This window comes from Abramis brama, assembly GCF_963993115.1.
Source record: "Abramis brama genome assembly, chromosome: 23".
Classification (NCBI taxonomy): Eukaryota; Metazoa; Chordata; class Actinopteri; order Cypriniformes; family Leuciscidae; genus Abramis; species Abramis brama.
Genome location: NC_139985.1, coordinates 13,586,051 through 13,608,451, shown reverse-complemented (window position 1 = coordinate 13,608,451; position 22,401 = coordinate 13,586,051). Strand labels below are relative to the sequence as shown.

Below are 22,401 nucleotides of genomic sequence, written 5' to 3'. Positions count from 1 at the left end.
GGAAAAAAATAGGGCAGGAGAATGGATTTAGTGATTCGGAGAGAGTTGTGAGGAGTGGGAGGGGGAGATTTAGGTAATAGTTGAAGTAGAGAGGGATGGAGAGAAAGAGGGGCAGGAGGAGGAGGGTGGCAAGGGAGGGAATTTCAGTTTTGGAGAGTTAGTGAGGCAGAGGGAGGGCTTCTTTAGCCTTAGTACACTTCCTACTGGACTCCACGTCAGGAAACAGCCATAAGTGACACTAATTGGCATGTGTTTTCGCTGTATCAGCTCTAATCAACAGATGAGGAAGAAAAAGAGAGTAAATTGTCAAGGACTGGTGCCGCTTTTAATTTCTTAAAGGAACAATTCCTCAAAAAAAAGAAAAAAAAAGTCACCAATGTACCATGTCGGGTCAAACCCCTATAACTTTATTTTCTTAGACAAAACACAAAATAAGATATTTTGAAGAATTTTCAAGCTGCTTTTTTCACATAGTGAAAGCATTTTGTGACCACAAGTTGTCACACTCCCAAAAAAAGACCAATCCCCCCATAAAAGTCCAAAAGACTCAAATAAATATCGTTTTACTGTATTTTTGATCATATAAATGCAGCCTTGGTGCAATAAGAGATTCAAAAACATAAAAAAAATAAAAAAAATAAATCTTATCAACTTTTTAACTTTTCAATCCCAAACTTCTGAAAAAAAAAACAGAATAGATTTGTGTTTGCAGTAGCCTGAAATTGAAGTTGTTGACTAAAACCAAATCAAACGTGACATGATAAATTTAAGTATGTAAATGAGCCATATGGCTTTTTGGAACCCCAGTCACAATATGTTTCCATTTAAAAAAAAATAATAAAAAAAATAAAATAATAATTGTGTTCCACAGAAAAATAGTCATATGATTTTGATACAGGTGAAGTTTTCCTTTTAACCAAGCTGAATACACGTGCACACTTACGCACTCACTAAGCCCAATTTCCTTGCCTTCAATGCCCACTTAGAACTCTGTATTGTGCTATGTAATGCAGAGGCCTAACCTTACGCCATCCCAGAAGCCCCCGCTCTGCACTCGGCTTAAGAGACCCCTCAGCTCTCCATCTCTGTCCTCCCAACGGCCCTCTCCAGGCTCCAAAAAATGGAGAACCCCCAGGGGAAACAAAAAGACGAAGAAAAAAGCAAAAGAAATATGCACAGCACCACTCTCAAAGTTGTTGCCCTGGTAACTGGTGAGGGCGAGGGACTGCAAACAATGAAGCCAGATCCCTTTTTAAGTGTTGCTAATTAGCTTGCCTCAGCTTGCTCTTTGTGTTTGCCATCTTAAAAAGAGACTAAAGTCAACAGGGAGAGGCGTTGTTGGAGAAGAGAAGAGAGAATGTTGGTTTCTATTTTTCTTCTCCTTAATAGCCGAGGGTGGAGATAGAAGCGAGATGAAGGCCGCTTTGTGCAGAGTGACACGGATTGATGATATAGATTGATGCTACTGATGTAATTGAATATTGATGAAGAACATGTGAAACCTGGAGCTGGTTTGGTTTTGTTGAAGGTTTGCTTTCACAGTGCTGAAAGAAAGTGTGTTTGCTTTATCTTATTCACATTGTGCATCATTATAGGAGATTTTAAGTGTCCTATTCGGACGCGACAGTTGTTTCTTCTCTTTCGCTCTTGGTATTTGTGCTTAAAGATGTGAAACGTGGCCTCATAGCACTCCGTTTCCTCTCGGTAAGATTTATTCCCTCCTAACTCTTCTTCAAAACCGCCCCACTCCCATTTAAACACAGATGGCAGAAACCTTTTCAATTCAATGTGCCGTTTATCCCTTTTGGATATTTTCTAAAGATCAGTATCACTTTAGCCACTACCAGGTGTAAAATCAAAATCAGACTAAAAGCATGAACTTTTTTTTTTTTTTTGTTCTTCTCCAAGCAAGCAGTTTCAAGTTTTCCTCTGTTTAAATAATACACCGCATGTGTCTTTTTTTTCTTGCTTTTGGCAACATCCCGAGTGTGTATTATTAATTTTTTCTTTATTAATAATAACAAAGAAATGCGTTCCATATGTGTGGTTTAGATGGGAAGCCCTGCTGCCAGTTAGCGCTATCCTCATCATGGAGACCAGGTCAGTCTGTTTAGCATGTGTGTAGGAGGATGGGCTTTGGACAGCGTCCCATTGGGCTAGGTCACTCAAGCCATGACTCGCATCACACCCCAACACCTTCATTTTACCCCGAACCATCCCTGCAGACTCGCTCCAAGATCTTGAAAAGCTCTCAAATACGACAAGACCTTGAAAGTCCATTTTTGCTTATTAGTTTTTGCAGTCCGCACAGCAGAGAGAGGTTGAAACCCTATCAAGTAAAACTTTGTTTGGCTGCCAGAAGGGCGGTGTTAAGAAAACCACAGCAAAACTGCCGTGCAATTGCCATCAATTAGCCGGCTGTGCGGCTGCCGAGGCTGGAGGATTTTGAGACGACCCGTATCCTGAACTCTCCGAGCTCTCTCTCTCTCTCTCTCTCTCTCTCCCCGAGCTGTCTCAATGCTGAACTCTCACTAATGCTGTGGTCCTCAGCACTACAAAGTGAGAGCTCACGGTGCCAACAACGAGATAATGATGCCCAGAGAGCCCAGCCATAGTGGATTACACTTCCTCTTTTGCTCTTTCAGTATGGGACATGGGGATAAGTTACTGCAGAGAGAGACACCAGGTACATATGAGCTCATTTGAGCCTCGTTCACTGTTTGCCTTCCCCAAATGGGTTCAACAGCCATGCAATCCTCACAATCTTTTTCACAGTTTTCAAAAACAAAATCTCTCTGACATCCAAAACACCACTGCTATCGTGTTGCAGTCCATATTTACTTTTTTTTCCAGCAGGCTTTTTGTTTTAACATTTTTGGGGACTTAGAGGTGAGCAACGCACATCTGGAAAGCAGCAGAGGCAGCAAGTTTCAAACAGGTCCCCTTTGTGAAAAATAGGATGTAAAAAAAACAAAAAAAAAAAAAAACGAAAGCGGTCAGGGTTTTCAAACATTACAGCATATTTTGAAGTTTTTTCCTCCCTTAGTTTTATTTTTTTATTGCCTTGGCTCCAATTCACCCTTTCCTCATTTTAATGGCCGATGGGAGTCTGCTGTAGCTGTTTAAATTTTAAGGTTTTGCTATAGCCTTTATATTGCGGAAACATTACATTAAATGGCAAAAAGGGACAGCGGCGGGTGTTTTCAGATGATTTCGGCATTGAATAATTCACTCGATTTTGCCATTTTCAGATGCGTGTTCTAATGGATCTGAACAAAAACAAATGTGACGAGTGACTGCGAACCGCATGATGGAACAGGAAGTGGCAAATTAAATCCAGCTTGGGCCAAAAAGGAGCAAGAGAGAGGGGAAAAAAAGGGAGAAATATGGTCAGAAGTGCAGTTTATTTGAAACCCACCGTGAAATTGGACAGCACTGCAGGCTACGACTGTAATGAGTCATGGGGACCAAGTTAAGATCTGCGAAACCTTGGCCCGGGCCTGTAAACCCGATCCTGTCGTACAATCCACACCTCGTCCTGTAGCCCGGGGTGGACAGCTGCTAACAGGCCCAGTATGTCTGCCTGCAGCCGCTGTAGACGAAGCTCATTTGGTCACCAGCTGTGTCGAAGTGTTCCAGCATCAAAATAGAGTAAGTCTGGATCTCTGGCGAACAATAATTCATCCTTTAGCGATTATCGGCACGGATAGTCTCTGTGGAAAGTTACATTCGTATTGGCCTGGCCAACACTCCATAAGCGATGGTGCGTAACTCTTTCGATTGTGTGGACAAACACATCCGCGGTGGCAGATTCCTCTGGTAGCTGACAGTGATGCATTTGATACATTACAAGCAACTGCTACCGAAAGCCACACTTCACGTAAATATGCCATTCAGATACAAAGCAATCCCACAAGTTGTCACGCTCGTGAGTAATAAAGTGGCTGCCGTCAGGAGTGGCGAAAGGAAAGGAGCGGGCGCATTGTGCGCCTGTAGTTACTCAGAGCTTGAAGAGGTTGTACAAGCAGGTATGATTATTTTTGCCAAATCCCTCACATGAGTGACGTTTTGGATGACGGCTTACATTACATCTGTGAAACTTTTCTTTCATCTCGCCCCCCCCCTTCTTCTTCTGTTTCTCGTATCCAATGCAAGCAAACAGAAACAGCTCAAGTCTTCATTTTTAGACACATTACAAGGAGAAAGCTGAACTTCCTAATTCCAGGAGGATCAAGCCCGAACCTCAAAAGAAGCAGCTTTTGGCATAGCTTTACTTTTCCTTTAAGGTTGAATGGCACCGGTTGGGAAAAAAAGGGTGCCTTTGTCTTCCTCTCTCCGCTCCTGATTCAGAGGTGGCTATCATGCAGGGTGCATGCTGAACAAAAGCACCCGAGTGTAACAAGTCCTCCCGGTTTGTACTGCTGAAAGAAGGTTAAGTTTGGTTCTTTTTTCCCCCTTGGTGCGACGCAGGATGTTTTTTTTCTAAACGTTCACATTCCAGTCCCGCCTTAAACACCGTTGATGTTGAGTGAGGGGAAAATAAGCTTTGGCTAGTTATTTATGAACTGCTATTTTGCAAATTGGAAATATATTCTGTCTTCACACCCTTAAAATAGACTTTTTGTGGTGTGTTTGGGTTTGTTTGTAGAGTGTCTGACCACATCTGTCCATGCGTGCGTTTGTAGCATGAGGTAGGTAACATTACTTGCATGAAGAGCACACCCTGTTGCTTTCCTAAACAGTGAGAACAAATTACAGTGCATTTGAAATGCTTTTTTTTTTCTCATTTTAATAGAAAACTGACCTCACCTATTTGCGTTTAGTCTAAAATGGCACCACAAGACATTTATTAGACTATATAATTAATTTCTTTGTTTATAATAACCCATTGGAAAGAATAATCAAATCTATTTAATTGTTCCTACTGCGATGAGATATGGAGAGCTCAGATTTTCTCCTAAGAAAAACTCTAGTAGTCTCAAGAAAGTCTAACACTGTGCTAATATTTGTCAAGTCTTCATTCACATTCTAAAATACAAATATTAAAATTTCTCATCAATTTCTTCCAATTTACTTATTTTAATGTAGATCAACATTTATCTAATTTATTTTTATTTATCCTAAGGAATTTTAGGAGAAACATCTGAGGCAAAGTTTGATACTTCAATGAAAGACAACTTAGAACTCCATTTTGTCTCCTGAGCTATGAAAGAGCAACTTGTGAGCATACAGTTAATAGATTTATGATATAATAGCATAAAAAATATATATTTCGTTTATGAAGAAGTTGTGTAAGATAAAACAAATGATTGTGTCAAGTCACAATGTGTGACATAATACTTCAAAGCTGCTTCGAGTGCGGATAAATATGCCATTTGGCAGTAGAAGCCAGAGTGTAAGTGGAGCATGTTGACAGGGGTTTATTTAAGAATGAATTAAAAACGCAGCGGCATGGCCCTGAGGGAGGCCACCACTGTTACTTCGTTGACCTCTTCTAAAAGGGTCCTCACTAGCAAACTATAAATAACTGCACATCATATCTAACTCTGATTGGAGGTCAGCACAGAGGCAGGGGTTTGACTGGTCGAGTGTGGCCCGCAGCGGTTTCATAAAGCTGATGTAGACAGGCCCGTAGGAAAGACAAAATTACATCTCTTTAATATCTCAAATGTTTCTCATAGAATGCAATGAGATTAAATTGTTTTTTTTCTGAGAAAAAGTCTAATTTGTTTTCTAAGTAGAGATAAGTTAAAGCCTCAGTATGTGTCTTAAGTTTCAGAAGATCTAAACCATATCTAAGACTGTCTACAGTAACTGACTGTCCACATTCATTTGTTCTTAAATTTTTCTTTACTTGTTTTTTTATTTATTCTAATTTCATTTTATTTTTTCTCTTCTCTTGTCTCTACGTTACTCTTATATGAAGGATTAGTCTTTGTTTCTTGTTCCTGCCTCTTTCTACCCTCATCTCCATCAATATCTCCTGAGCTTCTCCCAGCATACAGTGGTAGTCTCAGTCTGTCTTCAGCTCTGGATCCGCCAACTCCAGTAACATGATTCCCTCTGACCCTTCGTGCCACCCTGGCCCCCCTACCACTTCGCCGCCATCCACCCACCCACACCCATGGACGGCCCACCGTGGGCTCTGTTTTTCTACGGGGGCGGTTGTGGGGGGACGTTGCAGGCATCAACAATGGTTCTCTGTCAGTGATGATGGATCATTCCAGCATATGGTGCCCACCTGTCCGCAGAGGAGCCGACTTCACTGTTTAGATTTACAGGAGAGAGAGAAAAAGCGAGCGAGCGCCCCGTGTTCTGCCCTCTCCCTCATTCTCACTCCCACAAACACAGGCGGATTAGGGCTCCGATTCATCACCTCCCAGTCGTGTTTACTTAAGCAACCTGAGCGTAATGAATAGAAGCTGGGACATCCAGTAAAGAGGCGCGCAATCACCCCTGTTTGTGTGTTTTACTGCGTTGTTTTGGAACGTCCGTCGTAGAACGGCTCAAAAATTTAATCTGCCGTATTATTATTGGACGCTGGCACATCTGTGCGCACGGACGCGACTGTCACAACTTTGCTAGAACGAGAGCGAGTCGTACTACGTGCGTATGCCAAAATGAATTCTTCCCTGTTATTTTCCCATAATGGACCCTCACCCGAAAGCCCCCCTCCTTCCCTCTCTCCTGCAAAAAGAAAAGAAACCCAGTTGTCAGCCATTTTTTTTTTTTTTTTTTGAAGCCTGTTAAAGAGGGGAGGGCGAGAGCCAAGAGAAAAAAGGAAAAGAAAGACTGGGGAAAAAAGGGAAGAAGAGGGAGCCCCCTGCTAAATCTCCCTACACCCACCCCTCTGACCACCCTACACCCTCCAGCCCAATCCCATCTCTCCCCCCCCCCCCCCCCCCCAACGACCCTGCTGAATTAAAAAATGCTCTGTTATTAAAGGCAATGTCAGGAGTGTTGATTTACGGGGGGGGCCGATGACAAGTCAGAAGAACTCACACACTGTGCTGCTAAGGCCGCCAAGCTGGGCTCTGACCTCTTCACCCTCCCCTTCCCCTCTCTCACTCGCTCTCACTCTCGCTCTGGCTCGTCCTACCGCCCGCCCTGCACTGCAATAAAACCTGTCTAACTCAACAGCACAATGGAACTGTTGTTGGACCCGACCAGCCGCGGCCTCCCTCATATTTTCTTTAAAGGTGCAGCGCTCACCAGCGAATGCCACGAGGCTTTGGGGTGGATGGGAGAGAGAGATAAGAGGAAAGTAGGTGAGCGAGAAGAAAGAAGCAACTCATGTTCCCTTTTGAAATCTGGATGTGTTTTTCACTCCCTGCTTAGATGTATGGATGGAAGTTATAAAGCATTTTTTCCCCCCTGTTTGTACTCCAAATCTTTTTTTAACCTCCACTGTTCGTGAAAGCAATAAAATTGGCAAGTCAGACTCAATAGATTCTCCAGCCACAGAACGGAGCCTCTCCCCTGTTGCTCAGAAAGACCCGCCGCCCCAGTTGCTCTCATTCTGGGCCAGTTTAGTGTCACCAGCCTCCGGTCCCACTGTTGATCTGAGTGCATCGTGATTAAGACCAGCCATGCTGACCACTTGTTCTTCACTAGGTACTGTGCCGTTCTCCTTAAAGGAGAGGTTCACCCTCCTTTTGGTCACCCCCCCCCCCCCCCACCATGCCATTCCAAACTCTTTTTCAAACATTTTTTCTTTTTTCAGTGCAGCACAAAACAAGATGTTAGGAAGGATTTCTGAGCAGTTCGTTTCCACACAACGAAAACAAGCACCAAAAAAGATGCTAAAAAACTATTTTTTATGTTTAATATTAAAAGACTACATCTGCTTCTCATTTTTCAAATCCATGTCTGTTTCTCACATATTAGGACTTGCTGTAGCTTAGAAAATGTCTTTCCACGCTCAAATTATTTTCTTTTTTTTCAGTGCAGCACAAATTTAGATATTAGGTTAAATGCCCATCATAAAAGTTCCTAAAAGTGATTTTAAAATGGCAAAAAAAAATAAAAGCAGTGCATACACTTTGTGTACTATATTTTAAGCCTTCTAAAGCCATTTGATAAATTACCATTGTATTGGACAACTTTTATGTTGCTTCTATGCTTTTTTTTCTTTATTTTATTTATAAATCATTTTTATGATTTTCTTTTTTGTCCTTTTTAGAGCTTCTTGTTTTGTTTTTATGGAAAATATCTACTTGGACATTCTGCCCTTCTGTTGTCTCATTTTTTTGTTGCGCAGAACAAAGGAAAAAAAAAGTAAAATGGACCACTTTTGACACCTTTATGGTGCTTTTTTTGGAGTTCTTAATTGTATGGAAAATAGCTGCTCGGACATTCTGCTTAGCCTTTAGTTTTGCCTTTCAAGAGAAAAAAAATACAGGGTTGAAATTGCATGAGAGTGAGTAAATGATGATAAAATGTTTCTTTTTGGGTAAACTATTCCTGTAATATAAGGAAATGGTCCAAGAAAGAAGGTATGAGATGGATCTAAGATGGTTTTAGCCTAATAGTTAAGGCTCTAGACTGGTAACGCAAATATAGGGGTGGTCCTATTTAGGGGTGACCCAGTCACTGCAAAATTACTGATATCACAATCCATCACCATTGCACCCCTGAGCAAGGCACTTAACCTCTGGTTGTTCCTGAAGGGGCCGTGCATTAAATTAGTGCACTGTAAATTACCTAGGATTAAATGTGTGCACTAAACTGCTACCATTTAATCCAAATAATCATGGTGTTTATGAAAATCAAAGAAGAGTTTAATAAAGTGGTAATCAGTGCGGCAGTTTTGTCCAATTGTTGATCATTGTTGCCAGACAACCATCTGGTCCAAGTTGTCTCTGGTTGTGTGTGTGTGTGTGTGCGCGCACACGTCTGTAAGAAGTAATTCACACCACATGCCATCAGTTTGTAGTCTCGGAGCTAGTCGTAGCTGGGAGGTGCTGCCGGTCACTTTAGCTTATCCAGCCCTCCGCTGAGGTCATGTGTGCAGATGGAGGGGGGTGGGGGGTTCCTGCACAGCATGTGTGTGCATGCGCGAATGTGTGTGCGCACGCCGCTCAATTGCGACCTCAGCAAAAGTAGCAAGTGCTCTTGATGCAGATGGTTTTCATCACACCGACCACTGCATGTTCTCTCTGTCTCTCATGTGCCGATTGTATAGGGGGCCTCTCGCCTTTTTTGGCCCCCTCTCTCTCTCTCTAAAACCCCCACCACCCCCTCTACAATAAAAAAGACAGAGGTGTATCTCTCTTAAATGGATTGGCACCATTTATTTAGAGGGTCCTGGACTGGGCTTTGAAATGCACCCTCCCACACATTTAGCCAGTAAGTACTTCTGCAATTGATATAATGGCTATTAGCACTATCAGTCTATTACTGATATCAGATCAGTGCTAAATGGCCATTTTTTAAAGCGGTAGTTCAAATGATATTCTGTCATTGTTTACTTAACTCATTTGCCTTATGTCAAACTTACTTCTGAATATTTATGCCGCTTTTTCTACTACAACAATAGCAGAAAGTGGCCAGGCGTTGTCACGCTCAAAAAAAGCACTAAAAATTTGTCCGTATGACCCATGCATTGTATTATTATTTTTCTGAAGCTCTCAAATCTCACTTGTCTATAGGTTTGCCATTGATTCTCACCAAGTTACAATACGTGTACATTACCGTTCAAAAGTTTGGGGTCAGTACGATTTTTACAATGTATTTACAATATTTTAATGTAATTTAATCCTTCTGAATTTTCAGTTGTCCAACTCACGTTTTTATTTGATCACACAAAGCTGTTGTATGACTTAAGAAGACTTGAAATATATATTTTGAGTTGTATGGACCACATTTATGCTATATTTATGGTGTTGACGTGAGAGTTAATAAATGATGGCAATTGTAATTTTTGGATGAATTATGACAGTGAATGTTAAACCATTATAGATTTGCCTTCAAAGTGAGTTTACAACTAGATGAACTATTAAAGCTGGCTTAAAATGTCTCAAACTTTTGGAATTTACAGCTTTTTTTCGGTTAGCATATCGAAGTATGACTGAGGATTTATGCTTGGTGTCAGGTCTTTTTTCTTTTTTTCAGTCCCCCCCAACACACACACACACCCCTTTCATAAATCAATATTTACTATGTAACCTTCCTCTCTCTCTTCAGGGCCAGGAAGCAAATGTGCATCCTGATGGCGCTCTTCAAAAAGCTGTTTGCCCACTGATTTACTGTTGCCTAGTGTTTTTGTTTTGAGAGCCGCATTTTGCCATTGGACCAAAGATCCTGTGCGGGTACAGTTTAAAAAATCCAAACGAATACTGCCGTCATCTGTTCGTAGGGTAGCGAAGCGTTGCCACGTGATGTGGGACGGACCTCGGAGTGGCGGCACAGTGGACAGAATATCTAAGGAAGTGTGAGAGAAAGGAAAAAAAAGGGTGCGGTAGAGTTACAGAGTTGCATTTTCTCCCTCTCAGTCTGAAGAGAAAGCAAGGCCCATTTCTGGCCCTGTAAGGGAGGGGCCCCACTCACTCAGGTTGGCAAACAGGTGGGGCCCACCATGCAGTGCTAAGTGTATCCCTCCTGTGATTTTGAGGAAATGTAAGCAGAGTGCAAAGGTGTGTGTATGTGTGGTGCTCACCGCTGTGTTGTCTCTGTGTCTCGTGTCCACAGGCCCTCCAGGCAGCACGCCAGTTCATCCTCCAGCAGGCCACAGGACTCAACTCCCCCAGCAGCAACGAGCTCAAACAGAGCCCTGTGCAGGTACGAGTGCCACACACACACACAAACACAAGCAAGACTATACAAGCATACATACACTTCTTATAACCGTCAGATGTGAGCGTATGCACATCTAAGTCACATTTTTGTCCTTTCCTTTCATGTTTGTTTTGTTTTATCATTAAGGTTGGTGTGGTATATCAAATATTCTATGTATTTATGATGATTTTGCTTGTGTTATCAAATCAAGCAACATCATGAAAATTATGCCGAATTAAATGCACTTCTTATTAGGCCATTTAGTTTAATAATAATATATTAATATTACATCTAATATTATACTAGCTCCACAATGTTTATGATATAACATTTTAAAAAGTTGGTAAGCTTGATTCATTTTCTTGAATCATTTAAAACAATCTGAACTCTGATTCAGTGATTTGTTTGCAAAGGTGCATATACATGAAAAATGTAAATATTTTTAATTTAATGAAATTGAACTGAATTTAAAAATAATTTGATTATCATCAAATATCAAGTCATCAATTTTGTTTTTTTTCAGCTATATCAACCAGCCCTATTTGTCATGTCGTACTTTCTCAGATATTCATCTAATAAAGTTCTTGACTCGTCTCCCATCCCCCGTCTGTTCTATATTATTATAAGAGCAGTGTGAATGTGGTTCTTTGTAGTGAAGCGCTGAACAATGGCACTACTTAAAAAACCAAGCTTCATTTCTAGCTTGAGTGCACGTTTCTGTAGCACCTGGTCACACACACACACACACACACACACACACACACACACACACACACACACTCTCTCTCTCAGGGTCTAGAGCAGGAATCTTGGGAAAAGTGTAGTGTGGAGAGCTTAGATCTATCAGTACCAAGACCAAGGTTTAGTTAAAATTTTTGCATTATTGCTTTACCAAAGACAAAACCAAAAAATATGTATAGTGGCCATGAATTAACAAATCATTCCCACAACTTAATACATCAGTGTGTTTTACTGTTTACGAATAATAATTCGTTTAAGTAAATCGTGTGCACAATATAACAATTTGTTCCCTCATTTTACTAAATCGTGCGCACAATAAAATAATTTGTTTACTTGTTGTAGTTAAATAAAAACGAGGGAGCAAATGAGTACAATGTGGCTATGATTTGCTAAATTTGAGGGAACAAATTATTATATCGTGGCCACAATTTACTAAAACGAGAACGCATTGGCCACGATATATATATTTTTGTCCGCATTTCATGTGCAGCAGGCTATCTTTACAAAGTAATCATCAGTTCTTGTTTAACAATACACTGTGCATTTTGCATGTGTGTTGGTATTGTTTTGTCTTGGTGTTTCTTACTGTTGGGAAGAAATACAGTCTTCATGCCTGCCATGTTGAATTGGGGCAGTGGTGATAACTGCCTGCTTTAGCCCACCCGTCAAATGTGACAAGACGCACTCGCATGTGTACACCAGAGTAAAGCTTTGATATCACAGTCATGAAAACATGCTTCTTCCTGCGTTAACACAGTTGTGAGACTAACACAGACTGGCATGCAAGTACAGATTAGGGTGCACTTTTTATTTAGCCTGACTCTGATGGAGATGGAGGAGAGAGGAAGATGAACAAGGCCACCGCTAATCACGAGCAGGAAGCGAGGGGCGGATGTAGTCAATACGGGCATATTGGGTGAAAAGTAGAGAGCACAAGTGAACGAGTGAGCAAAGGGGAGCGAGAGAGACGCCCAGTGTTTTACAAATCATCAATAATCCAGGAGGAATGCCAGCTGACAGTTTAAATGACCGTGTTGAGAGGTTTTCCCTTCAGGGTAATTAACATTATCAAGGAACAGCAGGTTACCTCGTTAGTGGCGCACTCATTTAATTAACAAACCACACTAATTAGATTGAACCCTGGGCTGAAGTTTGCTTCACCGTGCTCGTTGAGCTAAAGAAAAGTCAAGAAGAGGAAAATGAAAGGAACATTTTATCAGAACACCTTTTTTCACAAGTTGCTTTTTTTGTTTATGCACCTTTCGATAATGTATGTGGCTTATTGAACAGATTTGGCTCTTTTGATGTTTCAATTGGGGTGTTTGCTAATGTGAGCATCACTTTTATTTTTGATTATACTTAGATGACCGTTCACTTTAAAGGGATAGTTCACACAAAAAAATACATTTACTTTCTGTTTTGTTTTGTTAAACATTGAAAGTCACTAGACTTTCTTCAAAATATCTTCCTTTGTGTTCCACGGAAGAAAGCACGTCATACATATTTATTTTTGGAGTAACTTTCCCTTTAAGTATTAAACTTTAGTGTTCACATTGTCATTCTTCATTTGTGCTACAGAGTGACATGAATGGCATCTCAAATGATTAGTTTAGCAAAATTGTGATATTACTTTCATTTAACTTTTTGGGTGTAAAGGGGAAAACAATACCAGATTTACACTTAAAAGGGTGTATTTAGGGATCAGAATATCATTGACTTGGAGGTGGGCTCTTTTGACTGCTGAAAAGCAGCCAGCCAGAAGTCCTGAGCATCTTTTGACAATTTTTACAAAAGAGCTAATCTTGTTTTCTCTACAAAAGGACTTACAGAGGTTATAGCATACTACATTCTCAGGCTGGATGTTATAAAGAGGCGTGCACATACACATTTGATGTTTTACGATCAACTCTATGGTCAGATCCACTGACCTCTGTCGACCCATGACCCTTAATAGAGTCTCAGGTGAGGCTCTTTGTTTGGGCTTCTGGGGTGAAGTCTATCCTACCTCAGCACAAGACCACCCTGCATACTGATAAAGGAGAGCCCTGAGATTCTGCTTTGTAGTGTCACTTCCTCATATACTGCCCCGGGGCATCAACCCTCAACCCCGACCCTTCCCGGTTCCTAGTTTTTCTAAAGGGATTTAGGGACTGTAAACCGCCCCTTGTTTATGTCGCTGAGGAGGGTTTCCGTTACTTTCGACTCTGAAACAAGAAAAATTACAGTTTTTTTGTTTTTGTAGTGATGCGTCACACCACTTATGTCATTACGAAAAGGCCTTCAGCTGCTTGACACCTAGCCGTCAAGAGACTCTTGCTGTTATTTCAACTCTCTTTTTTAAAATTCTCTGGTCTTAATTGATTTTTTAATTTTTTTTATTATTTCTAAAAGTCCTCAGGTTCAGGGTATTTGAAGCTGTTGTCCAGTGGCAAGTAGAGTAGGGTAAGGAAGTCATTTAATCTAATCAATGGATTTAGCCCGACAGAAAATGGCTGCTGGTCAGGTTAAGCTCCCTAGGAAGATTTGAATGCGGTGTGACAAACAATGAAATCTTTTGGTGGCTAATAATTAGTTTTCCTCTTCTTTACTGCCAATGAAACCAGAAATTACACTGAGGTTACTGAATGAAGGTTTTTGTATGAATCTTTCAGAACCTTGGCCGTGACCAACATGTTCTTTCTTTAAACGCTTAATTTGCCCGTCTCTCATTCTCGCCTAATATTCTTTCTCTTTTTCGGGACATTGAGGGCTATATATATATATATATATATATATATATATATATATATATATATATATATATATATATATATACATATACATATACATGTATGTGTGTATATATATATAAAAAAAAAAAAAATTATATATATATATTTTTTATTTTTTTTTATATATATATATATATATATATATATAAATATATATATATATATATATATATATATATATATATATATATATATATATATATATATATATATAAATATACATAATTATATATATATATGTATATATAACATATATATAACATATATATATATTTATATATATATATTTATTTATTTATATAATTATATATATATATATATATATATATATATATATATATATATATAATTATATCTATATATATAAAATATATATATAATTATATCTATATATATAAAATATATATGTGTATATATATAAAATATATATATATATTTATATATATATTTTTTTTATTTATATATATATATATAGATATAATTATATTAATAAATTAATTTATAATATATATAAATAAATTAAAAAATATATATATATAAATATATATATTTTTTATATATATATAAATTAAAATATATATATATATGTATATATATATATTTTTTTTATATATATATATATATATATATATATATATATATATATATATATATATATATATATATATATATATATATATATATATATATATGGCTACATTTATTTGATTAAAAATAAAGTAGAAACAGTAATGATAGAAATATTACTATTTAAAATATTTGTTTTCTATTTTCAGCATCATTACTCCAGTCTACAGTGTCACATGATCCTTCAGAAAACATTCTAATATGTTGACTTGGTGCTTCAGAAACATTTCTTATCAAACTTTATGAATTGTGATGTATTTTTTCAGATATTTTTTAAACTGGTTAAATTAAAAAAACAAACCAAATGGTTGTTTGGTATGGAATTGATTTTGTTTATTTAATTGTTTACTTTTTCATTCATTTTATTTGATGTTTTATAATTGGCAGCATAATAAAATCCACACGTTTTTAAATCTGTCACACCATAGGACTATTTTTATCTTTGTGTATAAGGTGATGGAAAGGGCATAGAATGTATCATGGTTATAAAGACCCATTTTACATACACACACGTGGCTTCAGTCCCATCTTTGTTGGTAATTGAAAAGAAAAAGTGTCCTCTTTTCATGTATTATTGAGGACCTCGTTTAATTAAAAAAAAAAGAAGAAAAGACTCATTAGAGACATGCTAATTAGTTTCTTTCTCTTGAGCGTTGATAGAGAGGCTGCGTTGCCACGGTAGCACTGGGTGAAGGGAGGACCACATTGAGATGATCCGATGGCAAGATGGGTGACGCCAGCTGGAACCTCCACCTCTGTGTGGTCAAGCACTTTGGAATCAATTTTACAGAATGAACTTTGAAAGTCCTTTGACCCTAATGAAAATTTACCTCTTGTGTTTGTTCTTTATTGCGGTAAAACAAAGCAGCGCTTATCATGCAAATGGACACTTAAGAGCAGGTTTTGATAAGAATTCTTTGGCGCTTTTTTGGAAACTGACACATATATAGACACCTCACATCAATGGGGGACAAAAAGACCCTCCATACTGGACGGAGCCCTTTTTGTGAACTTTTATTTTTGAAAACTCTCTGTTTTGTCCATTAAGTGGAAATGCTTAGTTGGCACTTTTTTTTTTTCAAAGAGGTTGTTTTGAAAAGAGAGAGGGTAAGAGAGGGTGACCCAGAATGCAAGAGGCCTGACAGATTGAAGACAGCGAGAGGGAGAGAGAGCAAGAAGAGAAACACCCAGGGCCTTGCTGGCCGTTTCAGAGTTTGGGTTTGAGCAGTGGAGTGTAAAAGTCCATTTTTTGATCTGAAACATGAGTGAAAAGTGTAATGAACGCGGTCGATAATGGGCTTTTATATTTCCGCACCCCAGTCATCTCTTCTGTTGTGTTCCACTGGAAATTTGTTGTCATTTTTATTCTGGGGCAGTGAGGCGTTAGATAGAGCCACAGATGTGTGTGCGCGAGGGACGTCCGCAGAAAGCGAGGGACTAATGGAAGATGGAGTGGTGGGGGGATTTTCCACTTGAACTTGCCCGACTCTGGGCACTCGCGCAACGGCGGATTTTCATTTGTCCGAATGCTGTCCGAACGCTGTCAGAGAAAGCGGTCCCCAGACGCGAGCTCTGAACTGGGTGAAAATAAGCAAGTGACAGCCCAGAATTCTCTGCTTCTCTAGAGTCGCTCAGCCCTGCAGCCCCCAGTGGCTGACTTTTATTACACACCGCGCACACACACGACAAACAAAACCACAGGCACCACCACCATGTACTGTATAAGAAGTGCAATATGATAAATACCTGTGGGAGGTCATTGGGTAACTTTGGGGGATGGACGGCAATGGGGGTTTTAGATCATTTTTGGGACAAATTAGCTTGTGAAAAGGTGGCTGTGTGCACCAGGGTTCTATAGCCTGGAAGACATCATCATCACAGAGCCACCTGGTAACAGCGCCTGCAGCCTTTCAGCGGGCTTGTTATTAAAATGACAGGCCTCTTTAGCGTCACGTCCCGCTCAATAGTGACCCTTCACTCTCCACATGCAGGCTAATATCTTCCAGGCTTTTTGAAGGTGGCGGTGTGACTGTTTAAAAGCTCTCCCATCCGTCCCCCCCTTATGCTAACCCCACCTAGCTTCCCTTATCGCTTCCACCTGAGAAATGTGACCTCTTGCCCCCTCCTGTCAGGATTAAGAGAAGGGAATTATTCTAGTGGAACAGTGGAGGCATTTTGTTCTCCTGTTCATGTGTTGATAAACACATTCTGCTTTTGTATGATGGGGGACGGTTAAATGTAGCTGGGAGAGTTGGCATGTAGCAGTTTAGCATTCTTGCATTAGTCATATGGCGAAATGGAGATGAAATGTGATCATAAGGGCTAGTTAGGAGACAGAGGCAACAGTTTAGATGTGTTGGTGGGCTTTACAACGGCCATGTTGTCAGGCACTGCTAGCAGTTTGCTACGGTTGTAAGGGATAATGTGTATTTTGGCATTACACCTTGACAGGTTGATGTTGAGGGTTCTGAAGGGGTTATTTCACACATATGTTATTATGTACTGTATGTGCCTGTGTTTCTGTCACAATATATAAATATGTATACGAAAAGAAATAAATATAAACGAGAGTATAAGTATATAATAAAAAAGTAAATATATAAAATTCGTTAACACATTTTTGTATATATATATATATATATATATATATATATATATATATATATATATATATATATATATATATATATATATATATATATAAAATATGAATGTATGTATAAAATATTTTTTGTACAATAATATATATATTTCGTTTTTTTTAAAAAGATTTTATTGTTATAAAATAATAAATGTATCCAAAAATAAATTGTAATGACAAGTGTCTTCCTTAAGGACACATTGGTGATCACTCCTTACTGTATTCCTACAGAGATCCTTGCATCTCGGATGCTCAGCGGCTCCTTGAACCCTTTTCTTGCGGTACAGTCTTAGTAATTCCCTCTCCATATCTGATCTCCCCCTTCCCTCTTGTTTTTGTTTGGGTACACCCTTCCTCCATCCCTTCTCTCCCTGTTTGCCCCCGTCTCTGACCCCGCCAAGCCTCCACAACCCCAGCCGTAACCTCTATCCTCCCTCCCCGCCGTCTCCCTCTCGCCTCGCCTCGGCCCGGCGCTTGGTGTTGGTTTGCGAGGCGATTAATGGCGCTGTTGTGTAAATGAGATGTGACGGCTTGTTTACCGGCTTGAGCCCACAGGCGATAGACTCACGAGCGCACCCGTGAATAAACTGCTCATAATGGCCATCAGCGCAGACTGCAGGTACTCTAGTGCAGGAGGAGAGAGAGAATTAGAGAGTGTGAGCTGTGGGTTGCGGTTAGGCAGTCTACCAGTCCTCCATCGGTGAGGTGAGTAATTCTTTTTGACGGGGGTAAACAGCGCTAGGATGTTGTCCCGCGTGTGCATGGATGCCCGCGTGTGATGTCTCCTCTAGTCGTCTCCTTGTCATTTTTTTCAATTATCCCTCCCACTCCAGCAACCCTGCAGAATGCCGGTGAGCTTGAAGATGGATCATTGAGATTGACTGACTGTGGTGTTTATATATTCATTATAACTTTATATGCCTCCATCTTTCTCCATTACACATGCTAACACATTAAATGTTCATATTTGTCATGTTTTATAGCACCACCTATTGTCTGATTGCCTCTAAAGGTATATGGCTTGTATTTTGTGAGAATCAGATATATTAAAATTGGGATGCATGATATACTGATTATCGGCTGATATTAGAAATGTTATTTAAAATGCTGTAATCAGTAGATATTGGATATTTAATTGTGCATGCAAATTTACCTCTTTTTTAACTTTTAGATGACCTTTTCCGTCATTTATCTTTAAAACGCTACTAATTTAATAACACTGTTGAAGAGATCTTTACAGTTCTCAAAATGAATATCTGTACATTATAATGTTGTGATGCTTAAATTCACTTGTAGCCTTTGAATTTTTTTATTTTAGTTTGTTTTATTTTTAGTTTATTTAGACGAAAAAAGTATTTAAATATCTAGCATTTATCGGTTATTGGTCATAAAATAAAATTTCGGATTATCGTATTGGCTAGAATTTGAATATCAATACATCCCAACGAAACTTGATGACATTTGTGCATAAGATTGGTGTTTTTCTTTTGCGGAGCATCTAACAGATGTAGGATATCCAAGGTGCTCTTTTCCATAAAATCACATTTTTAAGAACTGTGCTTCACTAAGACTTTACTAGTTAATTCATTCTAGCTCACCACAGAGGGGTAATTGTGTTTCTTTGCTGTTATATGACACTCCGTCTCAGCTTTCTAGAAGAACTAAACTCTTCCTGTGTGTGTCTGTGTGCTAACCAGGATTTTAGATTTGGATGACCAGAACTCTGCTCTCTTTACATATTCGGTGTGATTCTTTGGCCACCTTTCCACATAAGTGTTGCTCTGTCGTAATTCATACTCCAGAGTCTGAGCCGAGTTCCCTCGCAGTCTTTAAAGTGCTAGACCTTTGTGCTCTTCTCTAAATTCTTCAACTTTAAGTGCCGTTTATCAGATTTTCCCCCTTCTTTATATGGACGAGTATATTATTCCTCTCCAGCTATAAAAAGCCTTTCAAGAACTCAGCCAGTCCCAATTATGGCTTTATGGAGCTGATTTGCCACGTCTGTCCAAAGTTTAGTAACATGTTTTTACATGCTTTCACTTGAGGCTCTTTCGCCCATTTTTTTATCCTGCTCGTGTGTGTGTGTGTGTATGTATGCACCACCGCTCTACATGTGATAATTACCCTGTAATATGGAATGGCAAAGAATCCTCCAGAGAATGGAGATGCATTCATCATCATCCATTTATTTAAATACCATAATTTAGTGTACGGCTCATTACTGGGAGGTTGACCTTTCCCAAAATGAAGATCTCCTCTATACTTTGTACTCGCTGTCTGGTTTCATTTTTTTTTTTAAACCTAAAAATGCTAATAGAGATAAATACAAAGGAGGTGATGAAGGGTGTAGCCTCTATCTATCTATCTATCTATCTATCTATCTATCTATCTATCTATCTATCTATCTATCTATCTATCTATCTGTCTATCTGTCTATCTATCTGTCTATCTATCTATCTGTCTATAGTGCATTAAAATCATTGCGATATTTATGATGTTGCCTAATTAAATGTCAGGCAAATCATTCCAAATTATACAATACATCACTCATTCATCCATGTAGTCGTTCATTTGTGTGTGAGTGGGTAGAGCTCTAAAAAATGTAAAGATTTTTATGTAATGAGAAAATAAACTTCTCAGGTGTGTTCAGGCTTCAGTTCTAGTGTTTTAGTTTACACCAGGTGCAACAAGCATTGATTCCCTTGCAAGATGCACCACAACCCCCAAATCTATTTTTGAATGGCAAATAATTTGAGTGGCCACTTCATTAGGGCAGAAACGTGACAACTTATCGTTGAATGCATTGAGACGCTCCATATATCCAGACTAATGGAATCAGATTGAATCCAGGAGCACAGGTGAAACATTTTGCAGGGAATCGCCTGCAAAATGCTTTTAAGTGCGGATGGTTTTAGTTTAATGAAAGTGAGTCATTTGGCAGACTGACAGTATATTGTGCTGAGGAGGATTTCGTATTAAAACACTCTCACTTGTTCCGGGTTCAGACCCCACATAAACCGCACAATGTTGGGCTCTGCCCGTGGATCTGTCTGTTGGTTCACAAGAGATTCACATCATCGTCCTTGTGTCTGTGTTTTAATGAGCGGAGGGGTTGATAAGGCTGATTGTAATTTATCAAGGCCGGAAAAAAAGGAAAAGCCAGAATAAGGCTCATTGGAATGCATTCTCTGTCCTTACTACTTCCTTTATGACCCTCTGGGACGCATCGCTCTTCTTGCAGCTCGGCTTCCCTCTCCTCTCCTCTCCTCTCCTCTCTCTCTCTCTCTCTCTCTCTCTCTCTCTCTCTCTCTCTCTCTCTCCCTCGCTCCCTCATTTCCCATCTCTCCTCTTTGTTAATCAGTTAAACTCGCTCTTCAAATAGCCCCTCTAATTACTGCTCCGCTTCTTGCGAGCGGCCATCTCCCCCGCTGCTCTCTCTCTCTCTCTCTCTCTCTGTATTGAAGCTGACCCCTGTCAGTAGTGGGTAGCTCTTCGTGGTGCGTGCGGACAGCGCTGGTGAATCTTAATGGTGGTGGGAGGCAGCAGAGGTGCCACTGAAGCTGGCTCATTAGCAGACAGTCTCAGAAGCTTGTGGAGATGGTTTTAGGGGATGGCCATCAAATACACACCATATATTATGCACTCTCTCAGACAGATACGTTCAGATGCCGTGCCACTTACAAACTCAAAGCTGCGGGTGAGTGCGAAAAGAGGTTTTGCTTGTACAGATGAGCTCCATTTACCGTATTGACCTCTAAAGTGACTGTGTGTTCCACCCTCCCCCCCATACCTGATTAAAGGTGGATGATATAGGCTAAGTGAAATTTGCTGAAAATGACCACAAGAGCCGCCCTATGCAGACGACCCTTGACCTGCGTGCCACTGATTGGTGGAGGCCGTTCTCAAACACACACAGGTTATTATAGCATAAGCCCTGATATTATTTGCTTTTGTTGCAGAGCAAGCCATATGTTAGCCTTCCTGTTCATCTCAATGGCAATTGTTCAGCTAGCATAGGACTCAGTAAAGATGCAATCTCCATGCCGTCTTTGCTTATGAGCACTCAATTCTAGATTATTGAGCCAGTTACCTGGTGCCATTTGACTAATTTAATTTTAAAAGAAAAATTATTTTTTTTAAATTGTAAAAAATAAATAAATAAACAATGAATGAAAACTATTAAAAATAGACTATTGTCATACATCTATTATAATATAATGAAATATAATTTTGATTTAAATGCCAAAAATATGCTTTTGCCCTCATATAATTATAGTTCAACCATTGACCAGTTGGGACTAACTACCTCTGTTAACACACCAATCCTTTCCAAAAGTGAAAAGTGAAAAAGACTGGGTTGGGTGCAACCTCAAGAAATATATATTGTATATTTTTATAAATATATTTTTATATTTTAAACAATTGAAAAGCTTGTTGTTGTTTTTTTAAAATAAATGTTTTGTTTTTTTTTAATAATGTCGTTTCAAAGCTTTGTCTATTCGGCTGCCTATTGAAGCTCCGCTATGGGTGGACCTGTGGTCTAAATGTGAGGCATTTCCAGCCCTTTACTGACAACACATCACAACAGGTGTCTCTTGTTATTCTCTCTTGTCATACGTGGAGAGAATGCTTTTTGTCTCCGTTTTTAAAATATAGTAAATGAGTGTTCAGGCTTGATAATTCACAGCAAGGTGCTCGCCGCTGTGCTTCTGCTCATCGAGCAAAATATCTCCCTAGCCTTTCTTTCCCTTTGCATGTTAATTTAAAGAGAGAAAGAGAGAAAAAAAAATAAATGTATTTAATAAATGCCTGACTTCAAATGGTTGGGGTTTCTGGCTCCTCTAT

General features: G+C 39.4%; 1 protein-coding gene across 4 annotated transcripts in view; it reads left to right on the top strand.

The window, feature by feature from the left end:
- foxp4 (forkhead box P4) overlaps nucleotides 1–22,401 on the top strand; it is a 126,503-nt gene that overhangs the window by 52,706 nt on the left and 51,396 nt on the right. For all 4 annotated transcript variants that reach the window (XM_084100111.1, XM_084100112.1, XM_084100110.1 and 1 more), the window contains exon 3: nucleotides 10,690–10,779. In XM_084100111.1, the coding sequence (XP_083956237.1) occupies nucleotides 10,690–10,779 (90 nt within the window). The remainder of the gene's footprint in view (nucleotides 1–10,689; nucleotides 10,780–22,401) is intronic.